We start from the raw sequence: 16,194 nt of genomic DNA on the forward strand, positions 1-16,194 counted from the left end.
TACCAGCAGTGAAGGACAAGGCCACAGAAATAGTTATCCTCATCACAGGGCAAATCACAGAGCAGCCAGCGAGCAATGGAAGAGTAACAATATGCAGATTGCTGTACAGACACACGGCTGCTACGGAAAAGAAACAACTCTGCCGCCTGTCTGCTAGCACAAATGAAGTCTGCACTGAACGGTTCAAATCACCACTAGATTTTAAAACACATGCACAAGAAGTAATTAAACAGAGTTAGATACATGTTCAGTAAAGAAACTTGTTAGTGACTACTTCATCTGAATACTAATCGCCGCCATTCGTTCTCCATATATTTCAAAATGCTGGTATACTTCAAAGGGCAGTTTACAGGGATGGGAGAATTTGCCTGATTAAAAAAAAACTTGACATTTAAACTAAATTAGCATGAATAAAAGATGAAGGAGTTAGATTAACAGCTCCCCCCTGCATCATCTTCTCTGGGGTGGGGGAGGGGACGGACGTCAGCCCAGTCTGCACTAGGAAACTGGCCCAGTGATAACAATGGGGAACTCAAAGCCAGTCTGAATACATTAGCAGTTAAACCATTTTCAGCACCGGTTCAGAGGACCGACCGCTGACAGCTGGCAGCATTAAATCAACGTTCCGGTGTAGATGGGGCCCTGGACAGGGTGGAAGGGGTCGTTTGGTCCTGTTTCACATCCCACACCACATTCCCCGACTTCAGTGCCCTGTAATTTCCTCTCAAATGGGAGAATTATGTAAAGCAGTGGTTCTCAACCAGGGGTACACAGAGGTCTTCCAGGGGGTACATCAGCTCATCTACACAGTTGCCTAGTTTTACAAAAGGCTACATAAAAAGCACTAATGAAGTCAGTACAAACTAAAATTTCATAGAGACAATGACTTGTTTATACCGCTCTAAATCCTGCACACTGAAATGCAAGTACAATATTTATCAAATAAATCAATAGGAACATAATCATATGGAAACAATGAGAAAGGAAGCAATTTTTCAGTAATAGCGTGCTGTGGCAGTTTTGTATTTTTATGTTGGATTTCGTAAGCAAGTAGATTTTAAGTGAAGCGAAGTTTGGAGTACCCGAGACAAATCAGCCTCCTGAAAGGGGTACGGTAGTCTGGAAAGGTTGAGAGCCACTGATGTAAAGCACCGTGCGAGGAAGAAGGCAAGTCCTAGCAATCAGAACCACCCACTTGCTTTGCCCAAATGACCGGTGCTTAAGAACTTTGTGTGCATAAAAGTTTAGTCAGCGGATCGCTCCATCCTGCACTGTTTGAGAACCTTGGCAGACTACAGCCAACTGTGCAAATTCAGGGGTGTAAATGACGGATAATCTGCTTTAGTTAATGGGTGTTTGAGAAAGGTGCTAAAATACTATTAGACATGACTCCTAAAACTTGGACTCGCTGCTTAATTTAGTTAGTGGATTATTCCTACTGTACCTTGGAACAAACTCCAGCAACTTATAAATATTTGCCAGCAATTTATATGCTCTGAGCAACATGTAAAGACAAAAGGGGTCTGATTCGCCCATCAGTGCGCAAAGGAGTCAACCAGACACCTCTTTTAGCAGTCAGAGGACCAATAGATGCTTAAGTACTTAAAATAGATATGTATAGCTAGAGAATAGAAAAAAAAAAAAAAAGCATTGGTATATTGAAGCATTGGTATATTGTTCTCAACTAACAGAGATCTCATTGTTTTGAAGAAAGCTGCTGCACAATATACCAATGCTAAGGGCTTAAAGAGATATTTCCTTCCAAGCCAGAGTTTGCTACGCAATCGAATGAGTTTTACAAGCAGTGTTAATGAAGGGGAAGGAGAAGGCAGGGGAGGGGGGGAGATAGTGAGTTTCCTTGGTGTTTAACTCTAGCCAAACAGCTGCACACGGGACAGATGGCCCTCATTTTTACCACACGAAGCAATTTCACCATGACCGCTTCAAGTAGAACCCAAAGGAGATTCGTCTGCAGGGAAGGAGCTGATAGTAGTCTTAAAAAATTAACATTGCAATCAGCTATGCAATGGGATTAAATATGCAAATAATTAGTCCTACAATACATCTCCAAGTGAAAACTATAGGGTGTTTAGTAGTGAAACAAAAACCCCGGGTACTTGAGAACACCAACAGGTGCTCCACTTTTACATCCCTCTTCGCCCTGTCCAAAATTGAGGCTATAAAGGAAACGACAGCATGAATATCCAAAAGTAAGAGTCATCACATTGGAAAAGGGCTGGGATGTCCCTCATGAGGGGTATAATTTGGCATGCGTTTTCTGAACGCTAAGATTTAGCTGCTAGAAGGACACGCTCGACTGAAAGAGCTTCACGCGAGGGTTGGTTTGTTTTTTAAACCTGCCATTGTCATACAATAAAAATCATTAAAACCAAAGACCAGGGGCGGAGGGGGAATTATTCTCTTTTTGTTTACGTTGCACATTTGATGATTTTGGCGCTCCAATGGAAACTATAAAGCAGACCTTATGTCTATATGAGTCTTCCACAAAATAAAACATTTAAGAGCGAGGAAAATGCGATTGTTAAAATTAAAAAAGAAACACACTCAAAGGGACCCCAGGCAGACACAACACCTCAAACTCTTTAAATGACTGTTTGAAAATCTACTTGGGCCTTTACACCTCAGCTCCTCAAGCCACGGCTATTGTCACCACATTATTTCTTTACGGAAACCTTTATTTCCCAGCCATATCTAAAGGCCAACAGATGTCCAGCACACAGAGACTTGAAAAAGCTTATCAGGATATGTAAGTGGAAGTACTGTTCTGCGATACTACAAAGCCTAGAAGAGCCACGAATACATCCACTGAACTCCATTTACCTCAGCTTCTGAAGTCTTAGAAACTCAAGACAGAAACAAACCTGAGCCCCTTCAAAAGAGAAGGAAGACAGTACAGTGGTGATAGACTTTAAACATACTGTAAATCTAATTGTCTTTTCAAAGTGCTTTTGATGACGGAATTCAAACGACATTTCAGAATCTAGCAGCTATCTATTTTGTAGGTCCTGTGAACCACTAGCATAGCATTTTACTACCAAGTTCCTATAGCATAACAAACAGGAAATACACTGGAGTATAATGACACAGCATTATTTCTGTATGTCATTAGCAACACAGAGGCCCAAATGAGATTCAGGGTCCCATTGTGCTTGGTGCTGTTAAAAACAGGTAAGGCAAAATCCCAGTCCTTGGGCTTTATAATGATTGCCAGTATTGAACAGATTTGGGCTTCTGGGAGAAAACAATCTACAGCGGGAAAAAGAAGTTGGGTTTGGTGCACGATTTAGGATAGCCTTGCAAAATTATCATGGGGCTCTCTCGTCCCATGAGAGCAATCTACTAACCACATCCTTACAAGGAGGAGGAAAACAAGACTAGATTATATTGGATTCACTCACTGAATAAGGCATCTTGTCCCCAGGTAAAAAGAATTTTCCAAGTACAAGTAAATCAGAAGATAATATGTACATAGATAGAATGACTCAGTTTCCCCATGATAATTTTCAGGCTAATTGAACTGCGCGTTGCAGAATTTTCCTGGCAGTGTTTTGAAATCCTGAGACCTATTTCAAAGAAGAAAGCTTCCAATAAACTACCATCCTTATTAGCACTAGAAAGAAAACACAGAATCATAGAAATGTAGGGCTAGAAGGGACCTCACACTGATGTGTGTGTCAGACTATTCATTATTTTCACTATTTGCCTCAACACTCTTCAAGTTATCAGATTCTCTCTTGGGAGAAATACCAGCTTCTTATATTTCCCTTTCCTTGTTCTTCATAGAAGAGTCTCTACTTGAAGTCATAATTCTCTGCTTGTGAATTCATTCCCACAGCAACCAACCGTACTGTCACAGAGAATGACTTCAGGTGCAGAATAAAATGTGGATAGATGAATTCTTAAAACAAACAGCCCATTTTACATGCCCAAAAGAAAAGGTACAAAATGGAGGAGAAATACAGAATGATGTGGCAGATTTTGCTAAGCTTTTGTATAAGAAATCTCAGGAAGGCTTTAGACAGCCCTTTAAAGGGGAGCTGCAAAAGGAACAAAAACGTAGCAAGTTCTCCCTGTGCGTGCTGGCCTGTTTGGTCTGATTTCGTCCAGCCCCTCCTCAAGAAGGCTACAAGGGAGTCTTCAGCCTAGTCTACACCAGAGTTTTAGCCACTCCTATCACTACAGGACTCAATCTGCATTGAATCCAGGCAGAGTTCACACTGGTACAGCACATCAGCACGAAGGGTGGCATGAGTGTATCCACATCAGTGGCTATGAACCCCAATTTAGACCAGACCCAGGTTGCTCCACAAGGTATAAGCACAGGGTGAGGTGAGATGTATGCTGTTTAGTACATGTCTCTACAATGCACTGGGTACTTGGATGGCTTGAGTCTCAACAGCCCTCAGAAAGAAGGGCTGGGAGAGCTGGAAGTCAGGTTTCAGCCTCCTGCAACGGAACCAACCCAGGCCTTCAAGTACCGAAGTCCTCCTATGAGAAAGACGTCAGGATCAGCCAGAAAGCGTTAGGAGGCTGCCTTTGTACGGCATGAAGGAACGGAGTAGAGCACTAACCGGAAGAGACTCTCTTTTGTAGTTTTTTAAACTTAGATTCTTGGGATGGAAACAATATAGGGTCTAGCCTCACATTTTAACGCTAAGGCAGGGACCATGTCTCCTTGTTTTGGGAGGCACCTAGCAGGTTTTCAGTGTGGCTGAACCAGAAACACAACTGATGCGAAAGTCATTTTTTTATTCTCTACTGGGCACTATGTTGAATTTATGATGCAAAAACCACAGTTAACGGTTAAAGTCCAAAACCAGAGGGAAATCTGCAAACATCTTTCAGTTCCTGGCTACAGAATTTCAAAAGGCACAATGAAACGCACCCTTCAGAGGAATTCTAAGAGTTATTTTGAGCACTGCCTCAGTATACAATGGAGAAAAGAAAGGATATTTAGAGCTGAGTTAGTCCTATTGCAAGACAAACTATCGGATTTATATAACGAAGACATATCAAGAAGGTAGAGTAGATTGGTTAATCCTTAGAACCTTATGCACCGAAAGTGGCATGTTAGCTTAATTCAAACTGACATGACTCCAAATAACCACCAAGTACATCACAAGCAGTATTTGTTGTATGCATTGCCATACGACTTTCATCACTGGGGCACTAGGCAAATACCTTACTACATGCCGCGACTTCGTATATTCATTATTCATAGGCAAACATCAAATACAAAAGCTTGCACACGGCTTGCCGAGTTGCTGCTCCTTAGACAAGTCAGTTCATTTCTCCCCCACCCCATAAGTGTCTTTTTAAAACAAGGTTTCTTTTTAAATACACAAAACAAAAGCCACTCATGGTGTGGAGAGTAACCATCTGTAGGAACTAGATTGGTGCTGATGAAATAGACCTCCATTAGGGAACAGCATGTTTACTGCTATTCTCTTGACAACCTCCCCAGGAAACCCACAGGATTTAATAACCACTAAATCAGGTTCACACTCAGACATGGACCATTGATGCTACTAGCTAGTGGTTTAAGCAAGGAGGCCTAAGGAGATCTGGCACAGCTGGCCAGCTGTCTTCCCTGGCCAAATTCAAGTAACCAGGCTCTTGAAGCACCCCTTCCTTTATTCCTGTCTGCTCTAATGCTCCGGCAGCTAAGCCGGATGGCCGTGTCCGAATGGAAAAAGTTCGAGCTGGTGTGGAAAGTAAGTAACTAGTGTTCAAGCAAATGCCATGCTACAACTGGAAAGGTCAGAAGTCTCCTCTTGTAGCCATCAATGCTTCCCTGTCAGCAAGTCCCATCGTCAGCAAAAGAATCTCAACCCAAGGGGGAGGAAGCTTCTTTTTTTACAAAGTTATTTTGTCTGAGAGAGATTAGGTTTGGTGAGAAATTCTCCGGTCAAATTACTGCTCTTGCTCTAGTCTGAAGCAGAGGAAACGTGACACTCGCTTGCTCTGTTTTGCTGAGCTGAATGAGCAGTTCTGGTATTTAACAAGAGTTTTATGCAACAAAGGCGTTCAGTGCAGCAGCATTTCCTTTTCAGTGGGATGTGTCTTGGGCAATAGGATACAACCTGGCAACATTTGTTTTAGGTTTGAAGGTCCCTGGTTGCACATGGTTCATGCTGAATGTGCTGAGACTGAAGTCTATAAAGCAACCACCACGCCCTAATGCCGCTTTAAAAAACTGCTTCACTTTTTTCACTTGCTTCACACTTATTCCAGACAAGCCAGTTGTAAATCGGGTACACAGCATAACTGGAAGCTGGCAAGAGGGAAGCTCAGCTATGGGCAGAGTCTGTGGTGAACAATTCACAGACCATAGCCGCTCCTCAACACGACCCACACGCTTAGGAGTCCCAGCAGCGTATTCGCTGGGTTATAGCCAAGGGACTCCCATGCTCTCCGCAGAGCGGGAGGATACAGTGGACTGTGAATGTAAGAGATCAAAGTCACATCTGAAACTAGCCTCAGCTTTAAGAATTCTGTCTAACGGTCTCAATTATTATAAAGATTGAGCAGCGGAAGGCCGCTGGAGCACAAAGCCACAGGATTTCTTCTTACACAAGGGCTTCACCACCTCATGGATGAAAGAAAGGGAAAATACTTTCAACACAAATAGTATCAAAGCTGAAACAAAGCCAGATCACTCACATGGAAAGTTAAACAGCTGTAGGACCAACCATGGCCCGTTTCCAAGACTGCTGCCTGGAGCATATTTGGACGGAGCGTCAGAAGGGTTGGTCTAAAAGTTGCACTCAGTTAACTAGAAGTGTGATGTCGCTCCAGTTAAGTTACCTGGGTGCAACTTTGTGTGTGGACACACTTACATCGGTTTAAATCTGGTTTATATCTGAGCTTCCATCTTGCTAGCTCACAGATATGCTATGTATTGATTTACTACCGGCTTGTCCAGGGTAAGTGTGGAGCAAATGAATGTGCCTCGGTTTTTAAAGCTGCACTAGGGTGTGGTGGTTGCTTTATAGACTTCAATCTCAGCACGTTCAATGTGAACCATGTGCACCGGGGGGAATTTCAAACAGTTAAAAAGGCACAAGCTAAATCGATGCACCATCTCATGTCAGATGAAAACAGGCTTAAACTGGGATAAGAGTGCACCAAGCAAAGCTGCACCCGTTTAATTAAATCAGGCAACATCCCACCTCCAGTTAAAGGCAGCTCGTGTGTAAACAGACCCCAAGCTGTAATGCAATCGTTGAAGCAGAAGTCACTCCGCTCTGCGCTGGGAAGGAAGTGACTCTTCCTCAAAGACTCCGTGCGACTGAGCTCCTAAAAGTCTTGAGAAATGCATCAATGAGCAATAGCTTTCTTCCTCATGGTCACTAATTCCACTTTCAGCATCTGCTCGGTATACTTCTTTCAGTTCAAGTGAAAGCCAGGGGAAAGGTGGCTATTTTGTTCCAGTGAAGACTATGCCAGAATTGACTCACTTCTGACTCATGCTTACAAGGAGCTGAGAGGAGAGGCAGTCACTGGAGCATTCAAGGGTCATTTACCTTTTACAGCGGAGGAGAGAGGCAGACTCCTTCCTTCCCCCAGCAACACCAGCAAATGACGGTCTGCACAAACCCCTCAGGTGGATCTGCTGCATTGGTGCAGCTCAGTTGGGTAACATACCAGGGCAAGCCCTGCTGCGCCATATCTACGTTAGGGTTTGGTGCCTGGGTAGCTAGTTAGCCCACTGTGCGTTTCTTTTGCCTAGAAAGGATCTTGAGTTTATAACAAGAGAAGCCCTGCTGTTTGTTTTATTGACTATTGCTCTTTTTTGCCTCTTTCCTTGCAAGACGTCACAGAGGCCGTTAATTTACAGCAATGACTGGGATTCTGAATTCAATAACCAAAGGTTCCCGTGTGCTCCCACTGAGACACAACAATCAAGGCAGGCAACACCTTTTCTTAGCCCCCTTCAACATGCTAGACAGTTACATGAGGCCGGAGGTGCTCGTTGGCTTTAGCAGGGGCATGTGGCCTCTGCCAATTACTCTCTACATAATCAGTCGGCCTTACCCTGCCGAGAAGATTGCCTCCAAGGAGCGTCTGCTGCAGTGCCCCGGGAGCCACTTCCTCAAGCTGTAACATGTGACACAGATCGGTCAGCTCCTCCTGTCCGAGGGATCCAGTGCCCGTGCTGTCAAAGCTGTCAAAGAGCTCCTTGAGACGGGCTTCAGACTGGTCCTGCTGGGCTTCATCCATCCCATAGCCTACCACGCTCACCTGCGGGGAGGAAGAGAGATCGGACGGTTACGCCGAAGAAGGGCTTTCCGGGCCGCGCTTTTGCACGCTGAGCAAGGCGGGCAACTGCACAGGGAACAGTTTCACCAGCCGCGCGGAGTCAGAAGTGGGGCAACCCAAGTGCTGACGTGAAACCGGGCTGAAATGCTGCAGAGGAGAAACAAATCAACGGCCGCCGTTGGGCGAGAGAACATGAACTCATGCTGCTTCCATGGTTTTGAGCCTCGTCACTGAGGATTTTTCAGAAGCACAGATTCATCTGGGTTTTATTGAACTCCACAGCCCAGCAACAGAGAAGAGCGTTCTCTCACCCACGCATGTTACCTGCCACAACATTCAATCTGCAGCTACAGAGGTGGATGCTGAAAGAAAAATAATCAGCGCGACCTTTAAACGCTCAGAAGTCAGCTGTTACCACCCACTGTTCCTACTGCTTCTAAACTGCATGAAGACCGAGAGAGCACCCTGATTCTAGGAATGATTTAGGGGGAAAAAAAATTGTCAGGGTCCTAGGATTTCTTGCTAGGATGCTTTTTTTTTTTTTTTTTGGGGGGGGGGGGGGGGGAAGAGGGGGACATATTCCAATTCCATCAAGGTTGTGATGAGTTTTAGTTTTTTCCTCAACCAGAGATTCCCTCCACCCCATTTCAATTCAGCCAAAAATCCTTCCTGGCCATTATTTGAGTCTCCGGAAGCTCAATCTGAAGCGCACTGATTCGATGGGTCGCATAAGCCAATTCTCATGCAAGCCTTTTTCACAGGTTCAGAATAATCAGGACCAATTTCATTCGGGAGGTGGAATGTATGTCCATCTTAGGTCACCTGACCTGCGAATTTGAACAGATGGAAGGACTTCATCCTAGGCCAGTACCAGAGGCACGTAACTTACCCTGAAGGTTATCTTCAATATGAACATGCATTTCCAGGAGTCTCATTTGGCCGAGGGGCCCTGGTGGACTCCGAAGGCCTGGCTAGCCGTACTCATTAGCTCTGCCTTATTCACCAGAGACCCAGGACATAATTATTCCTGCCCTGCACCCCTCCCCCTCCAAAGGCTGAATGAGTCAGCCTGATGCAAACAGCCTCTCTGTTTACATGATAGTACTAGCCACTTCACCACAAGTTCATCAAAACGCAGCTTGTTTAGTTTCACTGGAGCCAGCAGATGAGGTGATGCAGGAAGAGATTGTTCCCAGGAGCTCCATTTATTCCCTAGGTGTTTTAGGCAATGCTTTGTCTGCATTAGCAAGAAGAAAAACAACATGCCCAGTAGAAACAGAGCTGTCTGTCAACGGTGGGGAGCAAAACTAAGGGCTTGTTGAAACCGGCGCTTATACCAGCAAAACTTTTGTTGTTCAGGGGTATGAAAAAAACCACACCCTGCCGAGCGACAGAAGTTTTGCCGGCATAAGCGCCAGTGTAACTTCATTATGTCGGCGGGAGAGAGCTCTCCTGCCAACATAGCTCCCACCCCTCGTTTAGGTGGTTTTATAATGCACAGCTACAGACTGGGGACCGACAGGCTAGGTGCGGTTCTGCAGAAAAGGAGCTGGGGTTACAGTGGACAAGAAGCTGGATATCAGTCAGCAGTGTGTCCTGATGGCCAAGAAGGCTAATGGCATATCAGGCTGAGTTAGTAGGAGCATTGCCAGCAGATCGAGGGAAGTGATTATTCCCCTTTATTTGGCATTGGTGAAGCTGCATTTGAAGTATTGTGTCCAGTTTTGGGCCCCCCATTACTGGAAGGATGTGGACAAGTTGGAAAGAGCCCAGCAGAGAGCACATGACTTATGAGCAGGGGCTGAGGGAACTGGGCTTGTTTAGTCTGCAGAAGAAAAAAATGAGGGGGGATTTGACAGCAGCCTTTAACTACCTGAAAGGGGGTTCCAGGGAGGATGGGGCTAGGCTGTTCTCGGTGGTGGTAGATGACAGAACCAGAAGCAACAGTCTCAAGTTGCAGTGGGGCAGGTCTAGGTTGGACATTAGGAAAAACTTTTTCACTAGGAGGGTGGTGAAGCACTGGAATGGGTTACCTAGGGAGGTGGTGGAATTTCCATCCTTAGAGGTTTTTAAGGCCCAGCTTGACAAAGCCCTGGTTGGGATGATTTAGTTGGGGTTGGTCCTGCTTTGAGCTGGGGGTTGGACTAGATGACCTCCTGAGGTCCCTTCCAGCCGTAACCTCCTATGATTATGTCAGCAGGTGAGCTCTCTCCCGCCAACATAACACGGCTACATTGGCGCTTATGCCAGCTAAATTTATGTCACTCAGCGGGATGTTTTTTTCACACCCGTGAGCAGTAAAAGGTTTGCCAGCATAAGCGCCAGTGTAGACAAGCCCTTTGGGACACACTTCTAGAGCCAATTGTCTTAAATGTCTCATGTTACATCTCTGCTGTCCTCCACCCTTTACCCTTGCCTGCTATTAGACTGTAGGTAGGGACACACCACGCGCTCCTACAACGCTTCACAACGTACTGTTTACCCAAGAACACCCACTTCTATTCTGAACATGCTAGCTTGCTTCAGCTTTTCCATGTTACACGTTGCCCATCTCTTGGGGTGTCTACCAATAAGAAGAACCAAACAGAACCAGCAAACACTTTCACCACTCGGAAGACTGAGTATCTGTTTTTTCCCTTTTCTAGGAAGAAAAAAAAAAACACCTGACTTCCCCCGCACCCACCCGTGTCTGGGTTGCTCCATTTTCTTTACAAATAGGTCAAGTGCTTACATTCACCGCAACTGAGGAGATCAGCATGACAGGAGCATGCAAGACGACTTGAAGTTTTTCTCTGCAGTTCAACACAGGGGCTCATTAAAATGTATGCTGCACACACCCTCCTTCTCTGTGGAGTGAGTACATCGAGTCAAGCATGGCTCCCGTACTCATGAACGGAGCTCCACAAAGCAGAGCCATCTACGCTGCCATGTCATGGCGGCACCAGTACATGTGGGTCAATTCTTATCAGCGCCCCAAGTACCTGCAAAGAGCGCTCTGATTTTAATAAGAGCACTGCCATGGTTACAGACGTGCAGCTCATTAATGCAGAGCACCGGCAGGCTGCAGGCCAAGACATGTGCAAGGTAAGCCACTAAGCGAAAGAGCAGCAGAGCTAAACAAAACTCGCCTCTTTGAAAATAACCCTGCCACGGAACACCGTGACACTGCAGAATCCGCCAGCCTGCCCATTTTAAAACACAACCCCCCGAAACGCTACTGGATTACACACACCTGGCTGAGCACTTCTACCTCCCCTGCCTCCCACTTCCTGAAAGTCAGGAGGTTTCAGTTAGTTCAGCCTGGAGTGATTCAAATGAATTAATAATCAAAGTGCCCAGCCTCAGTTATACACAGAACAGAAGCAGAACTTACTGCCAGAAAAAGGGGAGGGGGGGGGGCACGACGACATTGCAAAGAACTCAGCATGACCGCGTCATTTTATTAAACTAGTGTTTGGGTTTTCCATCCCTGCTAACAACACTGAGCGATGTGATCAGACACGACTACAAAGCTGCTTCTGTGTACGCGCCTTCCGCTGTACGTTTGTTCCCCTTCCTAAGGCTCTAGAACAAGCCATCATTCCTGACTGCTGCGGAGCCTGAAAGACCGTATGTGGAATTAGCTGGCCTGCCAACCTGTCTGGATAGACGTACATGGCCATTTATTTGTGTTTTTGTCACCTTCACGTAACGGAGCACGGCTGCACAGACAGACAACACGACCATTAGAAGGCTGCCAGCCAGGACCTTCGGCACAGGCCTTCGGTTCCAGAATGGTTTATCTGGAGGGCAGCCTGGAAGGACAGGCACGCAAGCAGACGTTCCAAGCCAGCAGGTTGCAGACACTTCGCAAAGAGACAGCCCGAGATCCCAGCCCAGGGCCCCCCACGTTTAGCAGGTTTTGCATCGGTTTTTGTCCTGCATGTTGAGGCTGGGACTCTGAAAGCAGGTAGGCACCCAAATCGCAATAGGATCTGAGTGCACTTTTCCCTCAGCCTGATGGAGAACCTCCCCCCCAAGTGCTAATCATGATGAGCGGGGACCTCTTCTCCCCTTTTCATGGCAGGTCTCCTATAGCCAGTGTGCATGAAATATTCTTGTCCAAGGGCACTTTTGTTTACTAGTGACACCTGTAGGTATTCAGGACAGCCAAACTACTCTGACTGCTATGGACATCACTTCCCCAAAAAGCAACCCTGACAGAAACCCTATGTATGATCTTCACAAACACAGCAAGCCACAAAATCAGATCCAACAGGTGCTTAACAGCAGAGTCTAACCAGCGAGAAAGCTGCCCCAAGACGATGATCTTTGACCGTGAGCTTTCTGAAATCGCTAGGGGAGAGGACAGTGCAGCCGACCAGGGTCAGAAACTGCAAGAGTCAGATCAATCACTGCAGCATCAGTTGTTTTCCAGAGCGCTATGCTGGGGGTCTGCTGGGGGAAAAAAAGGACATTTGCTCCTGCACCAGAGAGACTGAAGTCTCAGCCTGCAGAACTTGTCTGGATGGCAGACACGGTCTGGCAAAACCCGGCTCAGGTACACTGCATGGGGTATGTGAGACAGTTTCCTTTGGATCTCAGACTGCTTAAAGCAGCGACAGTGGCTAAAACCACTCCCCTCCCACCCACCTGTGGCTGGCAGCAGGGGTTTTCCACCTTTTCCACCAACCACCCCAGACGACCTTTTGTAAACCCACATCCCAGAATCCTTCCACCCCCAAAAAAAACAAAAACAAAAACCGCAAATGCTGCAACATCTGTTTGACGGTGTGACAAAAAGAACTTGAGGGAGCAGATATTTCCATTTGGTTCAGAGCTTGGGAAAAAGGTGACCTCAACCTACTACCCTACAGACACAAGTGTCATGTCTCCTGGCAATTTAAAGGAAGAGGAAGGAGAGAGAGAGATTTTTGTGGACGCTACATGATATAAGCCGATCCTTATAGTATCTGGGACAGTCAGGAAACCCAAACTGCTGTACCAGAACAGTCAGGTCTTCTTTGCCATCAGAATAGCTTGAAAGCTTGTAGAACAAAGTCCTAGCTTCTGTAGAAGATGGGGATCCCTCAGGACAGAGTTTCACCACTCTCCTTGGGGTCAAGACCCCCCCAAAGCAGAGAACCCCCTGGACAAAGAGATTGTGACTTTTCCCTTCAGAGGCAGACCTATGCCACTGTCACCCCCACAATTACTTACTGGGGTGCATTCAGCATGGGCCTAAACCAGCATGCAGTGCTTAGGAGGGCTTCAACTCCAGAGTCTGTGTTCGCTTATAGGGCTGGTCTACACTAGAAAACTAGATCAACCCAGCTATGTCGCCCGGGGTATGGAAAATCCACAGGTAAGACAGCCTAAGCCCCTGTGTAGACAGTGCTAGCCTTCCAGGGGAGTGGATTACCCATGTCCCTCCTGTCAGTGTAGATAGCATCGGTCACGCTGGCTGGATGGGGGGCGGGGGGGAGCATTTATGATATTGTTTGACATCGTGTGTCAAAATCATAGTAATTCATGTGAGATATGCCGTGTCAGGCACTGTTAGAAAGGCTGTAATGTGCTAAGTGAGATGATGATGTTTATGTTCATGTGTTGTGTGTGTAATGGAAGTTATGGATACATTTGATATAGCTGTATTTCAAATTGTGCTGTCTGAGACACACCCTAGGCAGGGTGGTGGCAGAACAATAGCCTGCTTAACGGCCCACTGAGGCATTCACAGGTGCAAGGGGCCTAGGGAGAGAAGCCAGGGATATCTCTGATGAGTCACCAGGACTTGCCCATGTGACTCTAAACTCCATTTTGGTTCCTGTAAAATTCCACAAACAGCATGGCAGGGGCCAGAGGATACACAAGGCAGAGGCCTGGGAATCCATTTTGTTCTTCAGTCGGGATTCAGCTTCAGCTACCAGCCTACCTCTGGATCAGCTCGTCTACAACTGAACTGAAGCTGTGAAACAAAGGACTGAGACCCATCCCGGTACTGGATGTACACCAGAGGGACTATACAAGCCTTCAAACTTCACAATTCTTCTAGAAACCTGATATATATGGACTTTCAAATCATTTGTATGTATCTGATCACTTTAATCCTTTAACATTTCTCTTATTGTTTGTTTCTTTCTTTTTATAATAAACCTTTAGTTTTAGTTACTAAAGGACTGGCTGGCAGCGTGGTATTCTGGGTAAGATCCAAACTTACATTGATCTGGTGCTGTGGCTGACCCTTTGGGGTCAGGAGGAACCTTTTTAGCAAAGAGCATAGAGTTTACATAACTGGTCTCTTTACTGGACCTAGTGGCTGACTGGGAGCTGGAGACTGAAATGCAATAAAGGGGGCTGTGTGTATATTATTTTGGGCTTCTTGATAACCAGCATGGGGAATCAGAAGCACTGTTTATGGCTGGCTGGGAAGTCTGACTTCAGTGTCACGCACCAGTGCTGGGAGAATCTGCTCTCCTTTGACAGCCTGCCCTGACCTTGGCATTCTCAGGTGGCTGCCCTAGACACAGAAGGGTTACAGCATCTACAGTGAAGCGCTACAGGGGTCCAGCTGCAATGCTACAGCGATACCGCTGTATGGTTTCAGGTGTAGACAAGTCCCCAGTGACTTTGATGCAAGGCACAGTTGCGAGTTTGAACTCCAAGACTCTAAATGGCTTGGGTTCTCCCCATCTTCGGCCTGGCCTACACGGTGTCTGAACGACCGTGGCAGCTGACGCGATGCTGACCTCTGTTCAGAAGTCAGCACAGCCTGCGACGAATCACGTTCAGAACTTTGGCCACTAATCCCACTGTGGACACCATCAAGACTTCACTGCATACACCAGCCCCAGATTTTATAAAAAGAAGGGGGCTGGTGGCAAAAGACTTTCCACCATGGGCCCTTATTATTTGTACTGCGGTACCACCTAGGAGCCCCCTTCAAGGCCCTATTGTGCTAGGTGCTGTACACGCACCGATCAAAAGAACGGTCCCTGAACCAAAAAGCTTATCATGGGTATGTTGAGACAAGAGGTGGGTACGGACAGACACGTGGGGGAGTGGAGAGTCCCGTGGAGACCAAGGGAACAGCGAGACCAATCTGATTATTGCAATGAGCAGCAGTCACAGCACACCAGCTGCCTCGCTATTGTCCAGTGTTGTGTACGCGTGACAGTGGAGGTGAGTTTTAAGGAGGGATTTGAAGGAGAGCGTGGTGGCACTGTGGATTTTTACAGGGAATGCCACTTATGCATAAGGGACAGGACAACGTGCAAAAGCGTCAGAGAGAAAGTCAGACCGATGGGCAAGGAAGGCTGGCATCGCTGGCAGAGCAAACCCTAAATCACCGCCTCCTGTTGGCCAGGGAATAGAAAGTTTGATCTTTCAGACACACCGCAAGGCCGGTTTCCGGACCACGGCAGGGAAAGATCTGGGAATCCTTCCAGTTCAAAACTTAGAAATCTTAACCGTCTCTCTCCAGCTGGAGAGAGAACATGCTCCATTCCCCCTCCCTCCAGGAAAGCGTTGCAGGGGAATTTCGTGTCTTCTGGCAACATCTCAACAGCTTTACAAAAACTGTAAGTGGAAGACAGGTCACCTTTCTGTAAGTCACCTGACAATCATTTTCAGCTGCACCCAACCGGAGAGGCAGAGCCCCACTCTCTCTCTCTCACACACACTCTCACTCACACACACACACACACACACACACACACACACACACACACTCCAGTTTATAATCCATGCCCCAGAAAACAGGGCGCTATGTAAGATGAGTCAAAATGCCTACTCATCTCCTGGCGTTATTCAGCAGTACTTAAAGAGCTCTTACCTGATGAGCTCACGCCATCAACGGGCAGCAGAAAAGCCAGGGAGGAGTATGTGAGTATCACCAACCAGCCAAATGAATGCAATCAGGAATAGCAGAAC

The 16,194-nt window shown here is 46.5% G+C and overlaps 1 protein-coding gene across 5 annotated transcripts in view; it reads right to left on the reverse strand.

The window, feature by feature from the left end:
- NIN (ninein) overlaps positions 1-16,194 on the reverse strand; it is a 103,315-nt gene that overhangs the window by 83,093 nt on the left and 4,028 nt on the right. For all 5 annotated transcript variants that reach the window (XM_067554756.1, XM_067554755.1, XM_067554752.1 and 2 more), the window contains exon 2: positions 8,059-8,265. In XM_067554756.1, the coding sequence (XP_067410857.1) occupies positions 8,059-8,244 (186 nt within the window). In that variant the 5' untranslated portion in view covers positions 8,245-8,265. The remainder of the gene's footprint in view (positions 1-8,058; positions 8,266-16,194) is intronic.

The sequence above is a fragment of the Emydura macquarii genome, unplaced genomic scaffold (assembly GCF_026122565.2).
Source record: "Emydura macquarii macquarii isolate MOO-44397 ecotype Brisbane River unplaced genomic scaffold, CSIRO-AGI_Emac_v2 contig_1551, whole genome shotgun sequence".
In the NCBI taxonomy this organism is placed as follows: Eukaryota; Metazoa; Chordata; order Testudines; family Chelidae; genus Emydura; species Emydura macquarii.